Below are 22536 nucleotides of genomic sequence, written 5' to 3' on the forward strand. Positions count from 1 at the left end.
ATATATCCAGACCATCGCACAGGAATTCCAAACTGCATCAGGATCCACTACAAGTACTATTACAGTTAGATGGAGGTGAGAATACTTGGATTTCGTGGTCAAGTCGCTGCTCATAAGCCACATATCTTGCCAGTAAATGTCAAACGATGCCTCACTTGATGCAAGGAGTGTAAACATTGGGTGATTGAACAGTGGAAAAACTTTGCGTGGAGTGATGAATCATGGTACACAATGTGGTGGTCCGATGGCAGGGTGTAGATATGGTGACTGCCTGATGAACGTGTGTAGTGCCAACAGTAAAATTCGGAAGTGGTGGTATTATGGTGTGGTCGTCTTTTTCATGGAGGGGGCTGGCATTCCTTGTTGTTTTGCATGACACTAACACAGCACAGGCCTACATTGATGTTTTAAGTACCTTCTTGCTTCCCAATGTTGAAGGGCAATTAGGGGATGGCAATTGCATCTTTCAACAAGATTGAGCAGCTGTTCATAATGCATGGCCTGTGGTGGTTACATGACAATAACATCCCTGTAATGGACTGGCTTGCACAGAGTCCTGACCTGAATCCTATAGAACACCTTTGGGATGTTTTGAAATGCCGACATTGTGCCAGGCCTCACCGACTGACATCGATACCTCTCCTCAGTGCAGCACTCTGTGAAGAATTGGCTGCCATTCCTCAAGAAACCTTCCAGCACCTGATTGAATGTATGCCTGTGAGAGAGGAAGCTGTCATCAACGCTAAGGGTGGGCCAACACCACAGCGAATTTCAGCCTTACTGATGGAGGGTGCCACAAACTTGTAAGTCATTTTCAGCCAGGTGTCCGGGTACTTTTCATCACATAGTGTATGTGCAGTAATGGTTTTGAGTGTTTGGTACCCTTGAGATTGGGTGTGGGGAATTGATGTTAGTTAAGAATGCCTTTGAGGCAACAAAGGCATCATTCTCAGCACTTCACTGAGTTTGAACAAGATTGTGTAATAGAGCTATGTGAAGCTGGATGTTACTTTGTGATATTACAGAAAGACTTGGCAGCAATGTAGCCATTCTACATGACTGCTGGCAGTGGTGGTCACAAGAATGTACAGTTGCAAGAAGATTGGGCTCCAGATGGCCACGTGACACTACCAAGAGGTAAGATCACCATGTTCAGTGTATGGCTCTGGCACATCGTACTGCATCTGCAGCAGCAGTTCGAGCAGTGGCTGGCACCACAGTGACGCAACGAACTGATACAAATCAGTTACTTCAAGGAAGAGCTCTGAGCCAGAAGCCCTGTAGTGTGCAAATCCTCTACCCCAAACCACCGCCATTTGCGACTTCAGTTATGTCAAGTGAGATCTCATTGTAGGGGCAGGGTAGTGGGAGGTCTGTTGTGGTTTTGGTTCCGTGCCAGTGATGGCTGTGTGTCATTTACGAGGAGGACAGTTGAGGACCTGCAACCAACCTGTGTGTGCTACATGCACTGAACCTACACCTAAAGTTATGCACCTGACTGCTAATTTGTACATCTTTCTGGTGGTTCGATCTTTGTGCTGCCATTCATGAACAGCATTCCATGGGGTGTTTTCCAACAGGATAACGCTCACCCACATACTGCCATTGTATCTGAACATGCCCTAGAGAGTGTCGACATTTTGCCTTTGCTTGCTTAATCACCAGATCTCCAATCAAACATGTCTGGGACATAATTGGACAATGATTCCAGCGTCATCCACAAACTGCATTAACCATCCGTGTATTGACTAACCAGCTACAACTGTCCTGGAACTTCATCTGACAAACTGATATTTGGCTCCTGTATAACACAATGCATGCGTGTTTGGATGCTTGCATTCAACATTCTGGCAGTTACACTGGTCATTAATGTACCAGCATTTCACATTTGAAATGGCTAACCTTGTGCTTAAATTAGCCTGTGATCTTGCATTGTTAATCACTTAAATATGCTAGCTAGACAAACGTATTCCCAAAATTTCATTACTATGCATTAATTATTGTTTGGTGATGTAGTTTGTTCCATCAGTGTATATATAAAAACACAATTTCCAATTTTAATTTGTAAATCCATCTACCCATGTGTTCTAATAATGCACATTCAATGAATGCATTATTTCAATGTTATATAAGGGTCACTGCAAGAGAAAATACATGTAGTGAGTGCAGTTTTGTTGGTTAATAGACAGTTGCAGTAGTAACGGAGAAACTGAAACCAAAAATTAGCAAAAGTAAACCAATGTAATTTATTTTTCAGTATATTCACTATAATAGCTGCAGATTCTGCATAGTATCTGTTCTGTTTGGACATTTAAGAAAGAACAGAGACCATGCACTCATGTAATATTTCTCAGTATTATGAAAATATTGAACTTGTGCTTTCAAACAGTGTATAATTTCTGCAATTTGGAAAATATGATCTTGTACCTCTCAGAAAACTCCTAGATGGTAAAAAGATAAATAACAATAATTAATGACAATACCTATCATGACTCAGCATCTCCACAATATGGTGAGTAGCAACTTTCCTTCTCTGGTACTGTTACGTTCCATCCTGGATTTTCCATTGTTTAATAACTAATGACAGTTCTATATAATCCTCTTGTCAAAATATTAAGTACTTAATACTCTTTTTTTAATTTAACCTTGACACTGATGCAGTCATGTATGTGTTGTAGACATAAAGGAAATTGCATCAGGGTGGTAACGTATTTTGTTCTGACGAACAGGCAAGCTGTGTGGTGCTCAAGCTGATACATGTACTTCCACATGGATTCTTTTCTGTGGGAATTCAAGTACTTTGTAAGCACTGCAGACTGTGCATTGTGCAAGGGAGTACTATGTCAAAAACTGATGGTTTTGTTCCACATGAGCACAACAAATAAAATTGGAAATAAATATGTCTTTGATTTCATTTGATGCAACATCATATATTTGTCTTAGCCATATACTTTGCAAACATATTGATATGGACATTTTCTACACATGGTGATTATAATTAAATTTTTGCTACTTGGGAGGACTTACTGAGAAGTGGGATACATGGACTGGTGTTGCAGTTAGGGGAGCTTGCAAGAGGTGAGCTGCAAGTTAAAAAGAGTGTGAATATATTCACATGCCAAAAGTTTTGGGAAAATTTTTGCTGAGGTAAGTAGAATGATGAAACTGGTACCCTACTTTTTAATAAGACTATTTTAAACAGAAGCATATTTGCCTTTTTTGTGCTCTGAAAGAAGCATTTTTCTGATGGTGGTTTATTTGTTATTTCTCTTACAAACGTCCTTATAAATGCATCCTCAAAGTTTTATCATCCTATGGTCACTTGTCTTTCATGGGGGGCCCTCAATCAGCAAAAGTTTAATTATAGCCACCCAGTACAACTTGGAAAGAACCTGAACTGCAACAATAAAATTTTGGAGGTTGCTCAGGGATATTTTTTGAATATTTTGGCATAAGGGGACTTTTAGTTTCTGGTGAGTCGTCACGAAATAATAGCATTTCATTAACTTTCTTACCCACTTTCACCTTTGTATCTGTATTGCACTGAAAATGCAGGTGATATGTCTGTTTGTCTTGTCTGGAAACAAATTTGTTCTATCCACTCACAGTACTTACTGTTAAAAACAGTACTTCCCATTCTATTCGTTGTTCACCAAGCTTGCATTCAGTACTGCTTGCTTCTGTCTTGGGTTTGTTTTTGTGGCAGCGTTAGTTGTACATTAACAGTAATAAACAGTAGTATGAACAGATTTACTGGTAAAATAATTGGCCAATATGCCCCTTGGGTATGGGTTCATCAAATGCAGTGGAAAACCAGCACAATGACATTATGCTGCACTGTTCCAATGGTGACTGCAACCACATTCCAGACTTATTGCTGAGGACAGTTCACCCCTAAACAAGAATAACCAATAAGATTACAGGGTAGTGAGAGCCAATAGAATTGCTTTGTTCCAGATGAGCCTGTGTACAGCTGGGCATGGACATTTTCATGTTTGGTGTTCTCTGAATGCTGTAGCAGATGTTACAAAAGCAGGATGTTTACTCATGAAACATTGTGGAAATAGTTTGTCGGCAAATGATTCATGGAATAGTGTATTTTTATCATTGCAGTTATTTTCGTGGAAAAAGAGAGAGAGCAATGAAACTCGGTCAATGTTTTCAATACATGTGTGCTTGTGTTGCTGATTTCTGCTTCACATAGTATTCATATATTTTTGTAATTTGTAACAGTCACTGTGCTAAATAGTTGTCCTGGCAAATAACGTTGCTTGCAACAATCAAGTATATGTCTTATTCTTAAATGGTCATTTAGTGAGATGTAAAAAGGGATGTATGGAAATTATGGTAAAAACCACTGTTGGACACCATAACCTCAATGTCCATTCTCTATTCTGAACAAAGTTCATTATCAATCACTGTGTGGTGTGGTCTTTGCCTCCTCATCACTTAATTTACAAAAGTGTTGTCAACAATTTTATCACAGTTAAATATTTATGACATGCAAGACTATAAATATTACTGCTGCTCATTTCACTCACAGCACTCTCTGCTCTCTTCCTACGTTCCTGCCTATCCATCCTCAGAAATTGCAATATATTCAGTATAAACAGCAAAGTATATGTAACTACCTAGTATACAAATATCATTGCTGTTCGTTTCAGTTGCAGGAGTTTCATATCTCTCTCTCTCTCTTTTTTAAAAATGTTAAGTCACAAAATCAAAGAAAACTGTTCCAGCAAGCATGCTCTTGTATATAAATAATATCAAATCGAATATTGTGGAACATACTTCTGTTATATGAATACAAAAAAGAAAAAAAGACATGCAGTGGGTTACAAATCTACTCCCTGCAACACCATACTCATGTGTCTATAACCACCAGACAATGTTGTTCGTTCACATGCAACTCACTGCATTAGTACCAGTTAACTTAGGATCTCCCACAGCCTTTTTACTGCTGAGATGTCGTAAACTGGCATTTAATTGTAACAAATCATACCAAGAGTGGCCTTTGTCATAAACCTTCAAATATATGACATACTTTCATAACATCAACATAACATCAAGTTATAATACAGAAACAATAATAATGATGAAATCCAATATGGTGTCTACAAAAAAGCAAGCAAGGGCAGTCACGTAACCTAATCTGAATGCTGTGAAATCTATTGGTTATTTTTGTTTCGGGCTGAGCTGTCCCTAGTGGTAACACATTGCACAACTTTTACACAAAATTTGGTACATAGTACATCTGCAGCTAAGAGACATAATAACCAATATAGAGAGATTCACTTAAGTTGTGCTAATATTTATCTAATCCATGATCAGTTTTGAGATTTTAAAATCCTATCTTCAGGTGTATGAAATTATAGTATTTGGTAATACATAACATATGGTCAGGCCAGTCATTGCAAGAGTTCCAATCATTGCTTGTTGGCAGAAACTATTTGCCACTGACAGTAGTGGATAGCATTTCTACTATGTGGCTGCCCAGTGGCAGACAGTTTCTGCCAAGATGCAATGATTGGAACTCTTGCAGTGACTGGCCTGACCATATGTTATGTATTACCAAATACTATAATTTCATACACCTGAAGATGGGGATTTTAAAAACTCAAAACTGGTTATGGTTTAAATAAATATTAGTACAAGCAATGTGGATCTCTCTAAATTAATTAGCATTACTTTTACATCTGTCTGAGGGACGTGGCATTACTCTGTATTTTGTGTTGTACATTTTGGTGATTGCATATTACAGGCTGTATCACTTTTCTGAAGTGATGATTATATTACTACTCAGCAATGAACAAAGGTCCCATATATTGAAATACTTGAATATTTTTATGCTAATGGCCATAGTATGTATCATTATCTCTTGTATTTACAAATTTTGGACCCTGCCATGTAAATAGCAGTTCCTTACCTGAATCACATGACATTATAACTATGACATGTGAATGATATCTGTACTATCAAGGGAATGATGGAATAATTTCCTGAAAAGTACAAGAGTTGATAATATTTAGGAGTATAGTAGAAAGTGCTCCCACTTTATCTCCACTACAGTACTGTTTGTCACATTTAACAAATATTTTAACCATTCTTTCACAGTTCCTGCACATATTTTAAATTAGCCATCAATCACTGTACAATATCTTAGTGCTCCCCGTTATCCTGATTCTCACAACTGCCTCATATAGGTGACGGACTTCATTTCCATTTGATCCTTTCCTTCTTTCTAATCTATTTCATCAGATAAACATTTCATCTTAAGGCTTTCTTTGACTACTCCTGTCTTTTGCACAAGTTTTTGCATTTACAGTGTCTTAGTTATTTTACTTTCACACTTCTAACTTTCTGTATTTCTGATACCTACTTTCCTCAGTTATTTTTTTCCTGTTTCTGACACTTCGATCTTATATCTGTTATTTTTGATGTCTCACATTTTTAATTACTATCTCTTTTTTATTCTGCTGTCAGTTTTTATCTGGTCCAGCCCTGATGAGTCTTCCAAGACTGAAGCCATCAGTATATTCCATCTCTATTCCAAAACAGTCTAGACATCTTTTTCTTTCTTTCCCTGTGTATAATAACTTTATGACATTCTCAGCAGATTCACTGTAGTAAACATTTTATGTGTACACACCTTTAATGTTAGTTAAAGGAAAAGCTGATAAAAGTTCAGTAATACGAGGGCCGTTCAGAAAGTAACCTCCGGTTGATTTAAAAAAATACACCAAGTTAAATAAAAATATTTTAATATATACATCCTACAACTGCATCTTTGCACTATTTTTCTACATAGTCTCCATAGCGATTGAGGCACTTATCGTATCTCTTCACAAGCTTTGAAATTCCTTCTGCATAAAAATCACCCGCTTGTGCCTGGAGCCAGCCTGTGACCGCATCTTTGAGCTCTTCGTCGTCATCAAACCGCTGTGACCCGAGCCAGAAATCTGTGGAAAACCAGTAGACAACTCCGACATTGAGAAACGTCGATTTTCACGAACTTTTGCATCAACTGTCTGAACGAGTTCGTCAGTCACCAATGATGGTCTACCACTCCTCTCTTCATCATGAACGTTTTCTCGTCCACTTTTAAATAAACGTACCCATTCACGGACAACTCCTTCACTCATAACTCTTGGTCCGTACACGGCACAAAGCTCACGATGAATAGCTGCTGCAGAATATCCTTTGGCTGTAAAAAACCTTATGACAGCACGCACTTCACATTTGGCGGGGTTTTCTATTGCAGCACACATTTCAAAATGCCACAAAAACTAAACTAGCGCAGGTACGACGTTCACTCGACCACGGCTTGATGCCGACTGACCTGTTGAGTGCGTGAACGCACAGGTGGCGTCGCTACTCCCCCCACAACCCGCACTGTGACCAATCGGAGGTTACTTTCTGAACCGCCCTCGTATAAGCATCAATCATTGAAATAAATCTTAGTATCAGTACACGCAGGCTTTGATATTCCTTTTCTAACTGACTACAACATCACAAATCAGTGTCACATACTTCTAAAGACAACATGGTTTATTAGTTTACATGCACAGTGGTAAAACTGTAATTTTATGATCTGTTTGAAAGTAGCATAACTATACTTATTAAAGATGGAATAACAACAACATTATGAAAAGGATAGGTAGCACACCTTTTGTTGTGCCATACAGTTGCAGACTCAAAGTCTCCTCCATATGGCCAGAAGTGATCTATCCTTTTTGTGATAATGTTGTTATAATTATTCAAGTAATCTGATTAACTTATTTTTAATTTTTAAAAATTACAGCAGAAGCAGTTACATGTAATTTAGTTCTTTGTATTACCTTCTGTATTTTATCTGACAATACTTAGTCCTGTGCTGGTTACATATGAGGCTTTCTACTGGACATAAGCAGGAAGCTTCACCTTGTCAATCTGCCATGGCAAGCCCACAGATAAGGAAAATACATATACAACATACTTGATTTCTACAGATACAACCATCATAGTGTGAGTTCGACAGCTACTGTGAGACATGTACATGCTGAAACTACATATGTTTTAAAGTGTATTAAATGCAATGAATTTCAAATGAGCTATGAAACTGGTATGAATAGGCAATTCATGCTTCTTGAGGCAATATTAATGCTCTAAAATAGGGAGATGTAAATACTGATTGAAGTAATTAGTTATAGATTGCTACTGAATAGCTTTTGCTTTTAAAATTTTAATTTTATTTGTATAAGCTTTCTTTAAAATAGCACAGTCATATTTATAAGAATAAGTTTTGATGCGTACATATATCACAGCAAGACATAGTGCTGCTGAAGACTAAGTAGAAGCAATAGAAATATAAGTATATTTCAGAAGTTATTGCTTTTGTATTAATGGTGACCACAAAATGTGCTGATTGTCTCAATTATTTCTGATTTTTGTGGTATTTTCCTACTGAACTTTGTGCTACAGTAAGATCATGTGAAAGGTGTCTTTGACTGCATGATTTTCATTCAGTAAATTGCTTTCCAAAATAAGCAGCTTTTGTAAATCAATTAAACTTGGCCATGTTTTAACCTCCTTTGAGCAAAATAACAGAAATATATTTGTTAGATTGAATTATTGTTTTCAGTGAATGATTAACACAAGGGTCATTCTATAATTAGTGCCCAAATTTTTTTTCAGCCATTAATGCATAGAGGAAAACATACTTTTAGGTGTTTCAACTTCATTTCTTCTACACATGTGTGAAGTTTTGGATAGTTCCAACAGATGGCAGAGACATAGTGAAAAATTAAAATGATGTCTATGGAAGGCACCCATTACAAGCATTATGCAGTGATTGAATTCTAGTGATCATACATAAATGTTTCTGTGCAGTGTGTGGGAATGACACAGTTGATAACAGTACTGTTGGACAATGGTTAAATTGGGTTAGAGCATCAAGAAGCACAGAAATTGACTTCCACGGTTTGCCACATTTGGGACGTCCTGTCACACACACCACATCTGACATGACGAATTGCGTGGATGCCATAATTTGTGTAAATCATTTGGCCCTCCAGTTATTACTGTGAATTGAAAGTATGCATGACAGACTCTTGCATATTCAAAGAAATGCTCAAGACGCGTTCCATGAGTGGTCAGAACAGATAAGAAGATTCGAAAAAATTAAACTTTGCCTGAACTTTGTAGCAGCTTAAGGCTAATGGAAAGACTTTTCACTCACTAATTATTGTTAGTGATGAAACATGGGTGCATCTTTTTGAGTAGTAGTTATTGGAGTGGCACCACCCACAATCACCAAAAAAAGAACAAATTCAAGACTGCAACCTCTGTTGGCAAAGTCTTGATGGCAGTGTTTTGGGACAATGATGGTGTCATTCCCGTGAATGCTTTGCCAAAAGTCTTGATCATTAATTCTGAGGCATATGAGAGAACTGTGGACAAACTCAAGAACAGTTTCCTACGTGTTCCATCTGACAGTGACCATAAGAAATTTTGCTCCAACACGATGATGCATGCATACACAAAAGTCTCAAAACTGGGAATCCATCACCAAATTTGGTAGGTAATCACTAAGTCACAGACCCTATATCCTAGACTGGTGCCTTTGGAATTCCATCTTTTTGGGTCACTTAAGGATTCTCTACATGGGACACAGTTTGAAGATGACGAGAGTATAATTCCTGCAGTGAAAACATAGCTACTAATACAGAACAATGCCTTTTCCCAACAGAGAATATGTGCTCTTACACACTGCTGGCAAAAGGCCCTAGAATGTGATGGAGAGTTGGAGACTATGTACAAAGAAATGTTGACATATTGTCACCGAATACTAACTCTTAAGAATGAGTATGTTCTGACAATAAAATTGTGAAACATTATGTATTGGATAACCCTCATACTAACTAGACTGTGATTTTCTTGCTGTGACAGATAGTGTAGTTTTAAGTGAGCTGCAATTTTGATGAATCCAGTTTTATGCATCTTATCTTGGACCTATTACACACATGGGCAACATGACATGGGCTTCTCATTTGTGTTAACAGAGAGCATAGGTGTGCTTGGTAATGTTGAAGACAACATCAAGTATACAGGGTGAGGTGCATAAGGGCCAAAAGCCAGTCTGATAAGTTAACAGTTGAAGATATACAGTATAAACTCCCACGAGTGGGCCTCTGCTACTGTATCAAGCCTTTTGACTGTTGACTTGTGTCCACAAAAGACATTCACTTAAACATATGTATACATTTGAAATAGCTTTTATAAGCCCCTTGTGATACTTTAGAAGTTCGTACATTGATATTGTTTAGTTTCATTTACTATCTACTCCATAACCAGTAGGCTAAAGAAGAAATACGTTTCATTCTAATAGTGTAAGTCTACTTTCCTGCTACAAATAATGATGGGGCATGGCACCAGAGTCCCACCTGGTGATGTTTACACTCCAATAGCTGATTTTTACCATCTTGCCTTTCAGCTTTTTCGCATTTCTTGGAAGCTTCTGCAAAAAGTTTCAGTGCCAACATTAACACATGTTATAGCACTGTACTTATCTTTTCAAGAGTGTTTGAATGTTGCAAAAGAAGTAGATTGTGCCATTTAAAAAATCATATTTACTTCAATATCTCTTTTGTTAGAGGACTTTCAAACATTACCCATGCAACAAAATTATATGTCCTGTCTACTATAATTTGCTGGAAACCTTATATCAACATCTTGAACTGTTCACAAACAGAAAGTGGTCTTACATCTTACAAGGTTCACATTACATGCCAATGGAGCATGGCATATGTGGTACAGAATGTTATAATAATTCACGAAAGCAGTGATGAAGATTACTTACATTGTCAACTGAGGTAGACAAGTAAATCATATATCACTGACCATTGCCTCAAGTAGAATTGTGAAATGAAACATTTGACAGTTAGTAAAGTTGTGAAGGCTATAAATTCCTGGCACCATATAATGAAAGGTGTAACAAGATAATGTTAAAAAGATCAATAAAAAGACATGGAAGATCTCCTTTTAGGAAGGCTTAGCATCTGGTCATCTTTCTATGAAGACTTCACCAGAGGGAGCTGGAGGACAGGGAGCAGCAAAAAAGCTGAAGCCATAAGAGCTGTTTGAATGTATTTGTGATAAACAATTTGCATCTGTGTGTCCATTTACTAGGGAAACATTTTGACATTCAACATTTGCCTCATGATATGATAGGATGTACAATATTTTTGATGGCTGGTTAGCTTTAGATGGATCAAGAAATCTCAATAAGACAGAGCTTTAGTGTTTTTGGGTGGCTGTGAATGATTATTGTAGGTGATCCACAAATAGGTGTATGTGCTATCATAGATATGGACAACATCTGTGCAAGCAGAATGTTGGGCTGTGGAGGATGAAACAGAAAGATAAGAAAATGTTTCCTTGACTCTTTCCACATCTCTGAAGGTTCTCCTTCTTGATGGATCCTACAGAACAAGAGGAATGAATGAATGAATGAATGAATGAAGTTATGGAGGAATGAGTGCAGTCTATCTTGGACTTGCATCCAGAACTTGTTGATGTTATCAATAAATCCAAACCAGAACACACTTTTAGGATGTTTGAATGACTGGGAGCGATAAGTCTGGATGATTCATAGCTTGGGACATGTGAATGACATGAAAAATAAATGTCAGCATCTGGGAAAGTGGATCATTGAGAGGAAGAGGACTGAGAGAAAAACTCTGGAGAGAAAGTTTTGATGTTTTGGAGGAATGAAGAGACACTATATTCAACTTGGGACCAGACTATAAAGATGTCATCAACAAATCTGAAGTATTGAAGATGAGGGTTTGCTGTAAATGATCCATGGACAAACAACATAAATGGGAGCAACAAAAGATGGAGATCATCACACGTGAAAAGTGAATGTTTTAAATAAACGAGGGCAGCATAACTTTGCCCTGAGTCTAGGATCTAAAGGCATATAATCATTATATCTGAGTAGATGAGGATTTTAAAATATTTAGATAGCTGGTGATCCATGGGCAAATTGGAATATTGAATGCTTTGCAAGTGGTGAGGTAATGGATTAGAAGTCAACAGGATGTTTGCTTAGGTCCTGCAGGCTCACAGCTGTGAGTATTACCCCTGAATAAACTGTTCTACTGATGGAGGTGTGATGCCAGGCAAGCATGATATCTGAGAAACATTTGTACCTAAGATGTACTGAAGGACTTAAAGATGTCACGAGTTACAGATACAAAATAAGAACCTAGAATATTTCTGGGAAAGATCAGCTAGTACAAACACTTCCCTGTAGCTTTTATTTCAAAACCAAATCTGAATATAAGAGTAAAAAGTTGAATTTAAGACATAAGGCTCCTGAACTCTGGCTCTGTTATTATTATCTGTAGTTGCAACACTACATATACATCACTCCATTTTATTATCTACATCATTGCCTGGGGAATATCTCAGTAATACTCTTTAACTGTTGAGCTCAAATGATCTACTATACCACAATAATAATAATAATAATAATAATAATAATAATAATAAAAGGAAGTCACGCTTGATCAAAGTCTGTGTCACTTTCCATTTTTAACCAGACATAATGTCTGAGAAAGGAATATAATAATAATAATAAATTTAATAATAATAAATATAATAATAATAATAATAATAATAATAATAATAATAATAATATACAGTAGCTGAATGATGGTTCTATCTGTACATGGCTGGAAGCTCTTGGTGGTACACTTGTGAGAAAGCAAAATTACTTCTGCAAAACATATACAACAGCTAATTCACATGTGAGGCAGGAATTAAGCAGAGTTTAGTAACAAGGCCACATATAAAAGTCCGCACATACAGTCGCTGTGCTAATTAGTCATCTGAAAGGTTGAAGCAAATGCTGTAAAAATATCAGGGGTCTAAACGAGGTTTGACCAAAAAATACATGGAGCCGTTTAATTTTGTTGATGGTAAATGTTCTTTTGGTATTATTGTTCCTGATGTATTTTGACATTTGTGGCTATGATGGATACCAAAAAAGTTAGACGTATTTTGCTATGTTCCAGAATTTTTGACTTTTGGAAAACATGGACATAGTTTTTCTTTGAGAGCAGAATAAAGTGCAGCAACTCATTGATGATGCTGACAGCTGCTTTTGACTAATCTTTCAAGAATAAAACTAATGTTTTCATGTGATTCAACTGTTTCCAAGAGGAACTAGAAGATGAATGCACTGATTATCCCCAGCACATCAACAACTGATGCGAATGTCCAAACATCTAGTAAGATGGTTATTTGCAATCCTTGACACATGGCAGGGCTCTCCTCATTGGTTTCACATATGAAGCATTGCATGAATAACTGCTTAAGCACCTCTGCACACATTGTAATTGGTCTGGTTTTGTCTTGTCTTTGAGGTACATAAGACAGTCATACAGTTTTTCAATCTCTGTAAGTAGGCTTTTGCCAGTTACTTGGCATCGGCCCATAGTACAAGATCATTCATGACTACATGAAAGTTATGAGACATGCACAGAAATAACACAAGAGCATCTCTCCAGTTCTGATACATAATACATACCATTGTATATTAGCAGATCATATCATTAAGGGTCAAAATGTGTAGACAGGTCATCCAATGTGTATTTGGTTCTGGACTGCAGATAGGTAAACCCACTGAACAGTTTTTTGAGGCAAGCTGCTGTCTTAACAACTTCCATGAATTACTCACTCATACTCTTCTGCCCATACTGACATTTACCGCATCACAAATGGTGCCCATACGGTGAGCATGTAATGCGAGTTAAAACTTGGGGAGAAGCTCTATCCACTGATATGCGACTATTTTCTGTATGTTTTGTTCCCATGTGGTCTTCTTCCAAAACCCCGGATGTGCTTATGGATAACCCTGTCAGCATATGAGGCCTCTTTTATTTTAAACAGTGCCTAGGTCACCAGACAGAAACACTTTATCTGTGAATTCCAAACCAAGCCACTCCTGCCTCCAATATACCTGGTGGTTATAGTTATATTGCAGCTTCTCACATAGGTCCAGTGTGGCCTATAATTATTATATTGCAGCAAAATTTGCTAGATATTCTAATGTGTCACTGTAATGTGGAACCACATTACGCTTAAAAAAAAAATTATTATTTCCAATTTTGCCACCAGATGCAAATCTAGCACTGTGAATGCAAGAAAGATGTACAGGAATGTTTCCATATGTAATGGATTAAGAGTGGGGTGTGCACAGAAAAGGTCAACGTTGATTTTGTTACTAACTGCCACTTACACAATTTTTTAAATATGAGCACTAGAGGCAATGACAAAATGCTGTACAGTGACAGAGTTGCACCTGCTGGCCAAAACTTGTAACTAATTTTTTTTTCCACATAAGGACCCAAATCAGCGCCTTAGTATACACTACATGATCAAAAGTATCCAGACACACCCAAAAACATAAGTTTTTCATATTAGGTGCATTGTCCTGCCACCTACTGCAAGGTACTCCATACCAGTAGTCATTAGACATCATGAGAGAACAGGATGGGGTACTCCGTGGAACTCATGGACTTCGAACATGGTCAGGTGAATGGGTGTCACTTTTTTTATACATCTGTATGTGAGATTTCCACACCTCTAAACATCCCTAGGTTGACAGTTTCTGATGTGACAGTGAGGTGGAAACATGGAGGGACACATACAGCACAAAAGCATACAGGCCGACCTTGTCTGTTGACTGACAGGAACTGCGTACAGGTGAAGAGGGTCATGTATGTATGTATTGAACTGGGGACTGAGAAACGATGGAAAGGCTTTGTCCTCGCCATAGCCCTCAGTGGTACACAATCCCACAACAGGCTACAGCAGTCCATTCGTCCCACCATCAACCCACACCGAACCTAGGGATATTGTGAGGTTTGGCCCCCAGCAGAATGTCTCATTCCAGATGACCATAAACCCAATGTTTGGGTGATAGAGTAATTGAGTAATTATGGTGTATGTACACATAGCCAGTGTTTGTGCAGCAATCGCTGATACAGTGTAACTGAGACGGAATAAGGGGAACCAGCCTGCATTCACCGAGGCAGATGGAAAACCACCTTAAAAATTGTCCACATGCTTGCCGGCACACTGGACCTTGACACTAATCCACCACATGGACTCATGCCGGGGACCGTCATGCCTTCCCACTCGGGAAGCAGTGTGTTAGACCGCATGGCTAGCCAGGTAGGCTGAAGAGAGTCATAATGTGTAATAGGCAGACGACATCTATCCAGACCATCACACAGGAATTCCAAACTGCATCATTATCCACTGCAAGTACTATGACAGTTAGGCAGGAGGTGAGGAAACTTGGATTTCATGGTCGAGAGGCTGTTCATAAGCTACACATCACACCAGTAAATGCCAAACAACGCCTCGCTTGGTGCAAGGCTTGTAAATATTGGATCACTGAACAATGGAAAAACGTTGTGTGGAGTGTCGAATCACGGTACACAATGTGGCGATCCGCTGGTAGGGTGTGAGTACGGCGAATGCCCGGTGAACGTCATCTGCCTGCGTGTGTAGTGCCAACAGTAAAATTCAGAGGCTGTGTTGTTATGTCGTGGTCGTGTTTTTCATGTAGGGGGCTTGCACCCCTTGTTGTTTTGCGTGGCACTATCACAGCACAGGCCCACATCGATGTTTTAACCACCTTCTTGCTTCCCACTGTTGAAGAGCAATTCGGGGATGGCGATTGAATCTTTCTATACAATCGAGCAGCTGTTCATAATGCACAGCCTGTGGCGGAGTGATTATACGACAATAACATCCCTGTAATGGACTTGCTTCCATAGAGTCCTGACCTGAATCCTATGGAACACCTTTGGGATGTTTTGGAATGCCGACTTGGTGCCAGGCCTCACCGACTGATATCGATACCTCTCCTCAGTACAGCACTCTGTGAGGAATGGTCTGCCATTCCCAAAGAAACCTTCCGGCACCTGATTGAACGAATGCCTGCGACAGTAGAAGATGCCATCAAGTCTAAGGGTGGGCCAACACCATATTGAATTCCAGCATTACTGATGGAGGGCGCCATGAACTTGTTAGTCATTTTCAGCCAGGTGTCCGGATACTTTTGATCACATAGTGTATCACCATGTTCAACTGCCATATGGTAATTACAGTCCACAATGGAGCTCCATGAACAGGTGCACTTTAATTATAGCTACCTGATACATCTTGCGTAATGTCTGAGAAGGTAAAATCAGAGAATTCTGCGTTCATACTGAGGGGGGTATCAGTAGACATTCTTCTGAAGCTGAAAACTGCAAATGGAATAGGAAAGGGTGAGCAAGTAAGGTCAGTTGCAGTGAAGGCGAATTGTAGACTTCGGTTTATTTGGAGAATTCTTGGAACATGTAGTTCATTGGCGAAGAAGGTCGCAAACAGAACACTTGTAAGACGTATTCTTGAGCATTGCTCGAGTGTTTGGGATCCCCATCATGCCGCGTAAAAGGAAGACATCGAAGCAGTTCAGAGGCATGCTGCTTGATTTGCCGCTGACTGCAAAATGGTCCTGCTGTAACCAACATGCATCTCTCACGAGGTTTGCGAAGACAAGAGAATTCAGGGCTCCTACACATGCATAGGGACAGTCGTTTTTCCTCATTCCTATTACGAGTGGTACAAGAGGGGAATGTCTGACTGTGGTACAAGGTACCCTCCGCCATATGCAGAATGGTGGGTTGTGGAGTACATCTACATCCATACTCCGCAAGCCACCTGACGTTGTGTGGCGGAGGGTACCTTGAGTACCTCTATCGGTTCTCTCTTCTATTCCAGTCTCGTATTGTTCGTGGAAAGAAGGATTGTCGGTATGCCTCTGTGTGGGCTCTAATCTCTCTGATTTTATCCTCATGGTCTCTTCGCGAGATATACATAGGAGGGAGCAATATACTGCTTGACTCCTCGGTGAAGGTATGTTCTCGAAACTTCAACAAAAGCCCGTACCAAGCTACTGAGCGTCTCTCCTGCAGACTCTTCCACTGGAGTTTATCTATCATCTCCGTAACGCTTTCGCGATTACTAAATGATCCTGTAACGAAGCGCACTGCTCTCCGTTGGATCTTCTCTCTCTCTTCTATCAACCCTATCTGGTACAGATCCCACACGGCTGAGCAGTATTCAAGCAGTGGGCAAACAAGCGTACTGTAACCTACTTCCTCTGTTTTCAGATTGCATTTCCTTAGGATTCTTCCAATGAATCTCAGTCTGGCATCTGCTTTACCGACGATCAACTCTATATGATCATTCCATTTTAAATCACTCCTAATGCGTACTCCCAGATAATTTATGGTATTAACTGCTTCCAGTTGCTGACCTGCTATATTGTAGCAAAACGATAAAGGATCTTTCTTTGTATGTATTCGCAGCACATTACATTTGTCTACATTGAGATTCAATTGCCATTCCCTGCACCATGCGTCAATTCGCTGCAGATTCTCCTGCATTTCAGTACAATTTTCCACTGTTACAACCTCTAGATATACCACAGCATCATCCGCAAAAAGCCTCAGTGAACTTCTGATGTCATCCACAAGGTCATTTATATATATTGTGAATAGCAACAGTCCTACGACACTCCCCTGCGGCACACCTGAAATCACTCTTACTTCGGAAGACTTCTCTCCATTGAGAATGACATGCTGCGTTCTGATACATACTGCGCGAACCACTATACGGTGCTTGGTGGAAGTTACCCTGTACCACTACTACTCATTTCCTTTCCTGTGCCACTCAGCCCATATGCCTCCTTACGAGCCCTAATTTCACGTATCTTATCTTCATGTTCCTTACGTGAAATGTATATTGGCAGTAGTAGCATCGTTGTGCAGTCAGTTTCAAATGCTTCAAATTTTCTCTATAGTGGTCCTCGAAAAGAACGTCGCCTTTCGTCCACGTATTCCCGTTTGAGTTCCCGAAACATAAACATGCGAGTTGCATAATACTTGCGTGTTGTAGACCTACCGGTAACAAATCTAGCAGCCCGCCACTGAATTGCTTACACGTCTTCCTTTAATCAGACCTGGTGTGCATCCCAAACACTCGGGTAGTGCTCAAGAATAGGTCGCCCTAGTGTCTTATATGTGGTCTCCTTTACAGGTGAACCACGCTTTCCTTAAATTTTCCCAATGCACCGAACTCGATCATTCGCCTTTCCTAGCATAATCCTCACGTGCTCGTTCTATTTCATATCGGTTTGCAAAGTTATGACCTGATATTTAAACAACGTGATTTGGTCTAGTAGAACACTACCAATGCTGTATCCGAACATTACAGACTTTTTTTCCCTAGTCATCTGCATTAAGCTTGCAGGTGCACAGTCTGGCCTCAACAGCTGAGGGACAGTGGTGCTGTTTCATCTAGAGGTGTATTCTGCAGGTGCATATTCTGGACGTGGTGCTTTAGAAGCACTTTGGACTTTATGTCTCACGGTGTCTCTTACACACGTATGATCTGCGCCTACCGTCTAAGGACACTGGGGACTTTTTTTGACATAGTATTTGTTGCAAGTGAGTGGTGTGGACTCGACCGTACACAAGTGTGCCACCAGAGTGCAGGCAGAGTCCTACCTGCGGGGCCGGGTAGATAGAGAAGGCGAGCTTGCTGCGCTTTGGGTAGTCCACAGAGAGCCTCTCCATCAGCAGGGATCCGAACCCGGAGCCAGTCCCGCCCCCGAATGAGTGGAACACCAGGAAGCCCTGCAGCGCCGCGCACTGGTCCGCCATCTTGCGGATCCGATCCAGTGTGACGTCGATGCACTCCTTACCTGCAAATGGCCGCCAATAAGTGATACAGTGATACACAATACATTCTAGTACTACTACGTGGCGAAACTACAGTGTGCACTGGTCACAGTGCAGAACCAGTAATAATGAATAACTTTATGTATGAGAAATAAATGTGGTTCCTAGCATGGTTTGACGCCACATCAGCAGTTTAGGTGTCAGTTTGCTGTTTATATGATTCGAGTGGGTTCACATTTGGCCTCATCAGACTGAATGATAGCCTTTCAGATTATGGATGGTAGTTATTGCTGAAACAATCGATTTGCGGTTATATCGATTTTTTCCACGCCAGTTTTATCTGACTGTTAAAATCGCTCAAAATAAATGGTTTCTGTACTGTCTGCCATCGGGTTCCCCTAAATGGTAGACAGCACCGCATAACAGCCATGCTATGAGGGAAACAAACCAACAGCCAAACAGGCGAAGACATCAGGTAAACACACCGAAGATTCGAGTCGATTAATAGGAACCTTTCCTTGTAGAGGTCGTCGCGACATATCCGGCCACGGATTCCTACGCCGGGTTTCTATTGGCTCCAGCTCACTATATAGGCTCGGCCGGTCGAAGACAGACCAGTCTTCGTCCGCTGCTGATGGCAACCGCTATAGCAGTCTCCGAGATCACCGAAGCCGCTGTACTGCACAGCCGATCGAAGTACCAGCCGACCCAGAGGAACCACATCTCCGGCTAGATCGACGGACGTCTACATCTATTGTACAACCAGCTATTGTATTGTAGAAGACGTTACGTTCAATAAACTGTTGGAGAATACAACAGTTTCTGAAATAACTGATTTTCGGTTTTTTATTTCTTATAACAAACGCAGAAATCGAGCAAGGATTGAAAAATTTTGACTCGCTCAGCTTCAAGATACGTAGAATCAAAGTATTAAATAAAAATAGGCAAATAAAAGAAAACTTACTCTGTGCACCACATGCATGTTGGGACACGTGAGGCAATACTGACCCTACGACTTATCTTAGAAGAAAGATTAAGGAAAGGCAAACCTACGTTTCTAGCATTTGTAGACTTAGAGAAAGCTTTTGACAATGTTGATTGGAATACTCTCTTTCAAATTTTGAAGGTGGCAGGGGTAAAATACAGGGAGCGAAAGGCTATTTACAATTTGTACAGAAACCAGATGGCAGTTATAAGAGTCGAGGGGTATGAAAGGGAAGCAGTGGTTGGGAAGGGAGTGAGACAGGGTTGTAGCCTATCCCCAATGTTATTCAATCTGTATATTGAACAAGCAATAAAGGAAACAAAAGAATAGTTTGGGGTAGGTATTAAAATCCATGGAGAAGAAATAAAAACTTTGAGGTTCGCCGATGACGTTGTAATTCTGTCAGAGACAGCAAAGGACTTGGAAGAGCAGTTGAACGGAATGGACAGTGTCTTGAAAGGAGGGTATAAGATTAACATCAACAAAAGCAAAACGAGGATAATGGAATGTAGTCAAATTAAGTCGGGTGATGCTGAGGGAATTAGATTAGGAAATGAGACACTTAAAGTAGTAAAGGAGTTTTGCTATTTGGGGAAAAAAATAACTGATGATGGTCGAAGTAGAGAGGATATAAAATGTAGGCTGGCAATGGCAAGGAAAGTGTTTCTGAAGAAGAAAAATTTTTTTAACATCGAGTATAGATTTAAGTGTCAGGAAGTCGTTTCTGAAAGTATTTGTGTGGAGTGTAGCCATGTATGGAAGCGAAACGTGGACGATAAATAGTTCGGAGAAGAAGAGAATAGAAGCTTTCGAAATGTGGTGCTACAGAAGAATGCTGAAGATTAGATAGGTAGATCACATAACTAAGGAGGAGTAATTGAATAGAATTGGGGAGGAGTTTGTGGCACAACTTGAATAGAAGAAGGGATCGGTTGATAGGACATGTTCTGAGACATCGAGGGATCACCAATTTAGTATTGGAGGGCAGCGTGGAGGGTAAAAATCGTAGAGGGCGACCAAGAGATGAATACACTAAGCAGATGCAGAAGGATGTAGGCTGCAGTAGGTACTGGGAGATGAAGAAGCTTGCACAGCATAGAGTAGCATGGAGAGCTACATCAAACCAGTCTCAGGACTGAAGACCACAACAACAACGACAATTTTGTTGAACATATTACGCTGAAAGACAATGCACAGCCGAAATTTTTCCGGGCCAGTACTGTACCCATTGCATTACGGGACAAAGTCGCTGTTGCACTTAAAAAATTGCAAGATAGCGTAGTTATTGCGCCCACATCAGCTAGTCAATGGGCAATTCCACTAGTTTGGCTCCCCAAACCTTCAGGTTGCATTCGCGTCTGTGTTTTTAAGTCTACAATCAATCCACAAACTGTAATTGATACTTATACATTGGCGATCCCAGGGGACTCATGGACAGATTAGGCGCTGGACGCTATTTTTCAGAAATTGATTTGCGCGACGCGTATCTTCAAATACCGTTCGATCAAGAATCTCAAAAAGTGAGTGTCGTAAATACTCATTTGGGCTTGTTTAAATATTTGCGTTTGCCTTTGCACGCGCCATTTTCCAACGATATTCGGATCAGCTGACTGCACAAGTGCCAAACTGTTCAAACTATTTGGACGACATTGTAGTAGCAGGACGCACACCTGAAGAGCATATTACAAATTTTCGTGCTTTGTTTCGTGTGTTGTCTGAGGCAGGACTAAAGTATAGACTGGACGTGGGTTTTTTAAAGATGAGTTGCAGTATCTTGGTCATGTCATACAGAGTCAAGGTTTACATCCCCTTCAGTTGCATTCGTGAGGCATACGAAATATTCCAGTTCCTCACTATGTCACAGAATTGCAGTCAGTCTTACGAAAAATGAACTATTATATTCGGTTCATACAGAATGCTGCACAAATTGCAGCTCCATTGCATTGCTTGCGTCGCAAGAGTGTCCGCTTTGTTTGGACAGATGAGTGCCAAGTAGATTTTCAAAAAATTAAAGATGCCTTGCTCAGTGATCGATGCTTAGTTCAAAAATGGTTCAAATGGCTCTGAGCATTATGGGACTTAACATCTGAGGTCATCAGTCCCCTAGAACTTAGAACTACTTAAACCTAACTAACCTAAGGACATCACACACCTCCATGCCCGAGGCAGGATTCGAACCTGCGACCGTAGCGGTCGCGCGGTACCAGACTGTAGCGCGATGCTTAGTTCACTTTGATCCTGGCAAACCAGTTGGATTGCAAGTTGATGCTTCGTCTTACGGAATCGGTGCAGTGCTTGTCGCACAGAACCGATGTTGAAGATAGACCTATTGCTTTCGCATCAAAAGTGTTGTCCGAAGCTTAGAGTAACTTCACAAATTGCGAGAAAAATGGCTCTGAGCACTATGGGACTTAACATCTGAGGTCATCAGTCCCTTAGAACTTAGAACTACTTAAACCTAACTAACCTAAGGACATCACACACATCCATGCCCGAGGCAGGATTCGAACCTGCGGCCATAACGGTAACGCGGTTCCGGACTGCGCCTAGAGCCACTCGGCCATACCGGCCGGCAAATTTCCAGAGAGGCTTTGGCTATTGTGTATGGTGTCACCAAATTTCACCACCATTTGTCTGGCAGAAAATTCTACGTAGTAACGGATCACAAGCCTTTGCAGTCCTTGTTTCATCCGACGTAACCGGCTACTGTACAAACTGCCCAAAAATTGCAAAGATGGGATTTGTTGTTGTCTCAATGCCAGT

General features: G+C 40.1%; 1 protein-coding gene across 1 annotated transcript in view; it reads right to left on the reverse strand.

The window, feature by feature from the left end:
* The window catches only part of LOC126215019 (tubulin alpha-3 chain-like), a 234480-nt gene that overhangs the window by 61949 nt on the left and 149995 nt on the right, over positions 1-22536 (reverse strand). The window contains exon 4 of the mRNA XM_049941642.1: positions 18615-18811. Coding sequence (XP_049797599.1) covers positions 18615-18811 — 197 coding nt within the window. The remainder of the gene's footprint in view (positions 1-18614; positions 18812-22536) is intronic.

This window comes from Schistocerca nitens, chromosome 12 (assembly GCF_023898315.1).
Source record: "Schistocerca nitens isolate TAMUIC-IGC-003100 chromosome 12, iqSchNite1.1, whole genome shotgun sequence".
NCBI lineage: Eukaryota > Metazoa > Arthropoda > Insecta > Orthoptera > Acrididae > Schistocerca > Schistocerca nitens.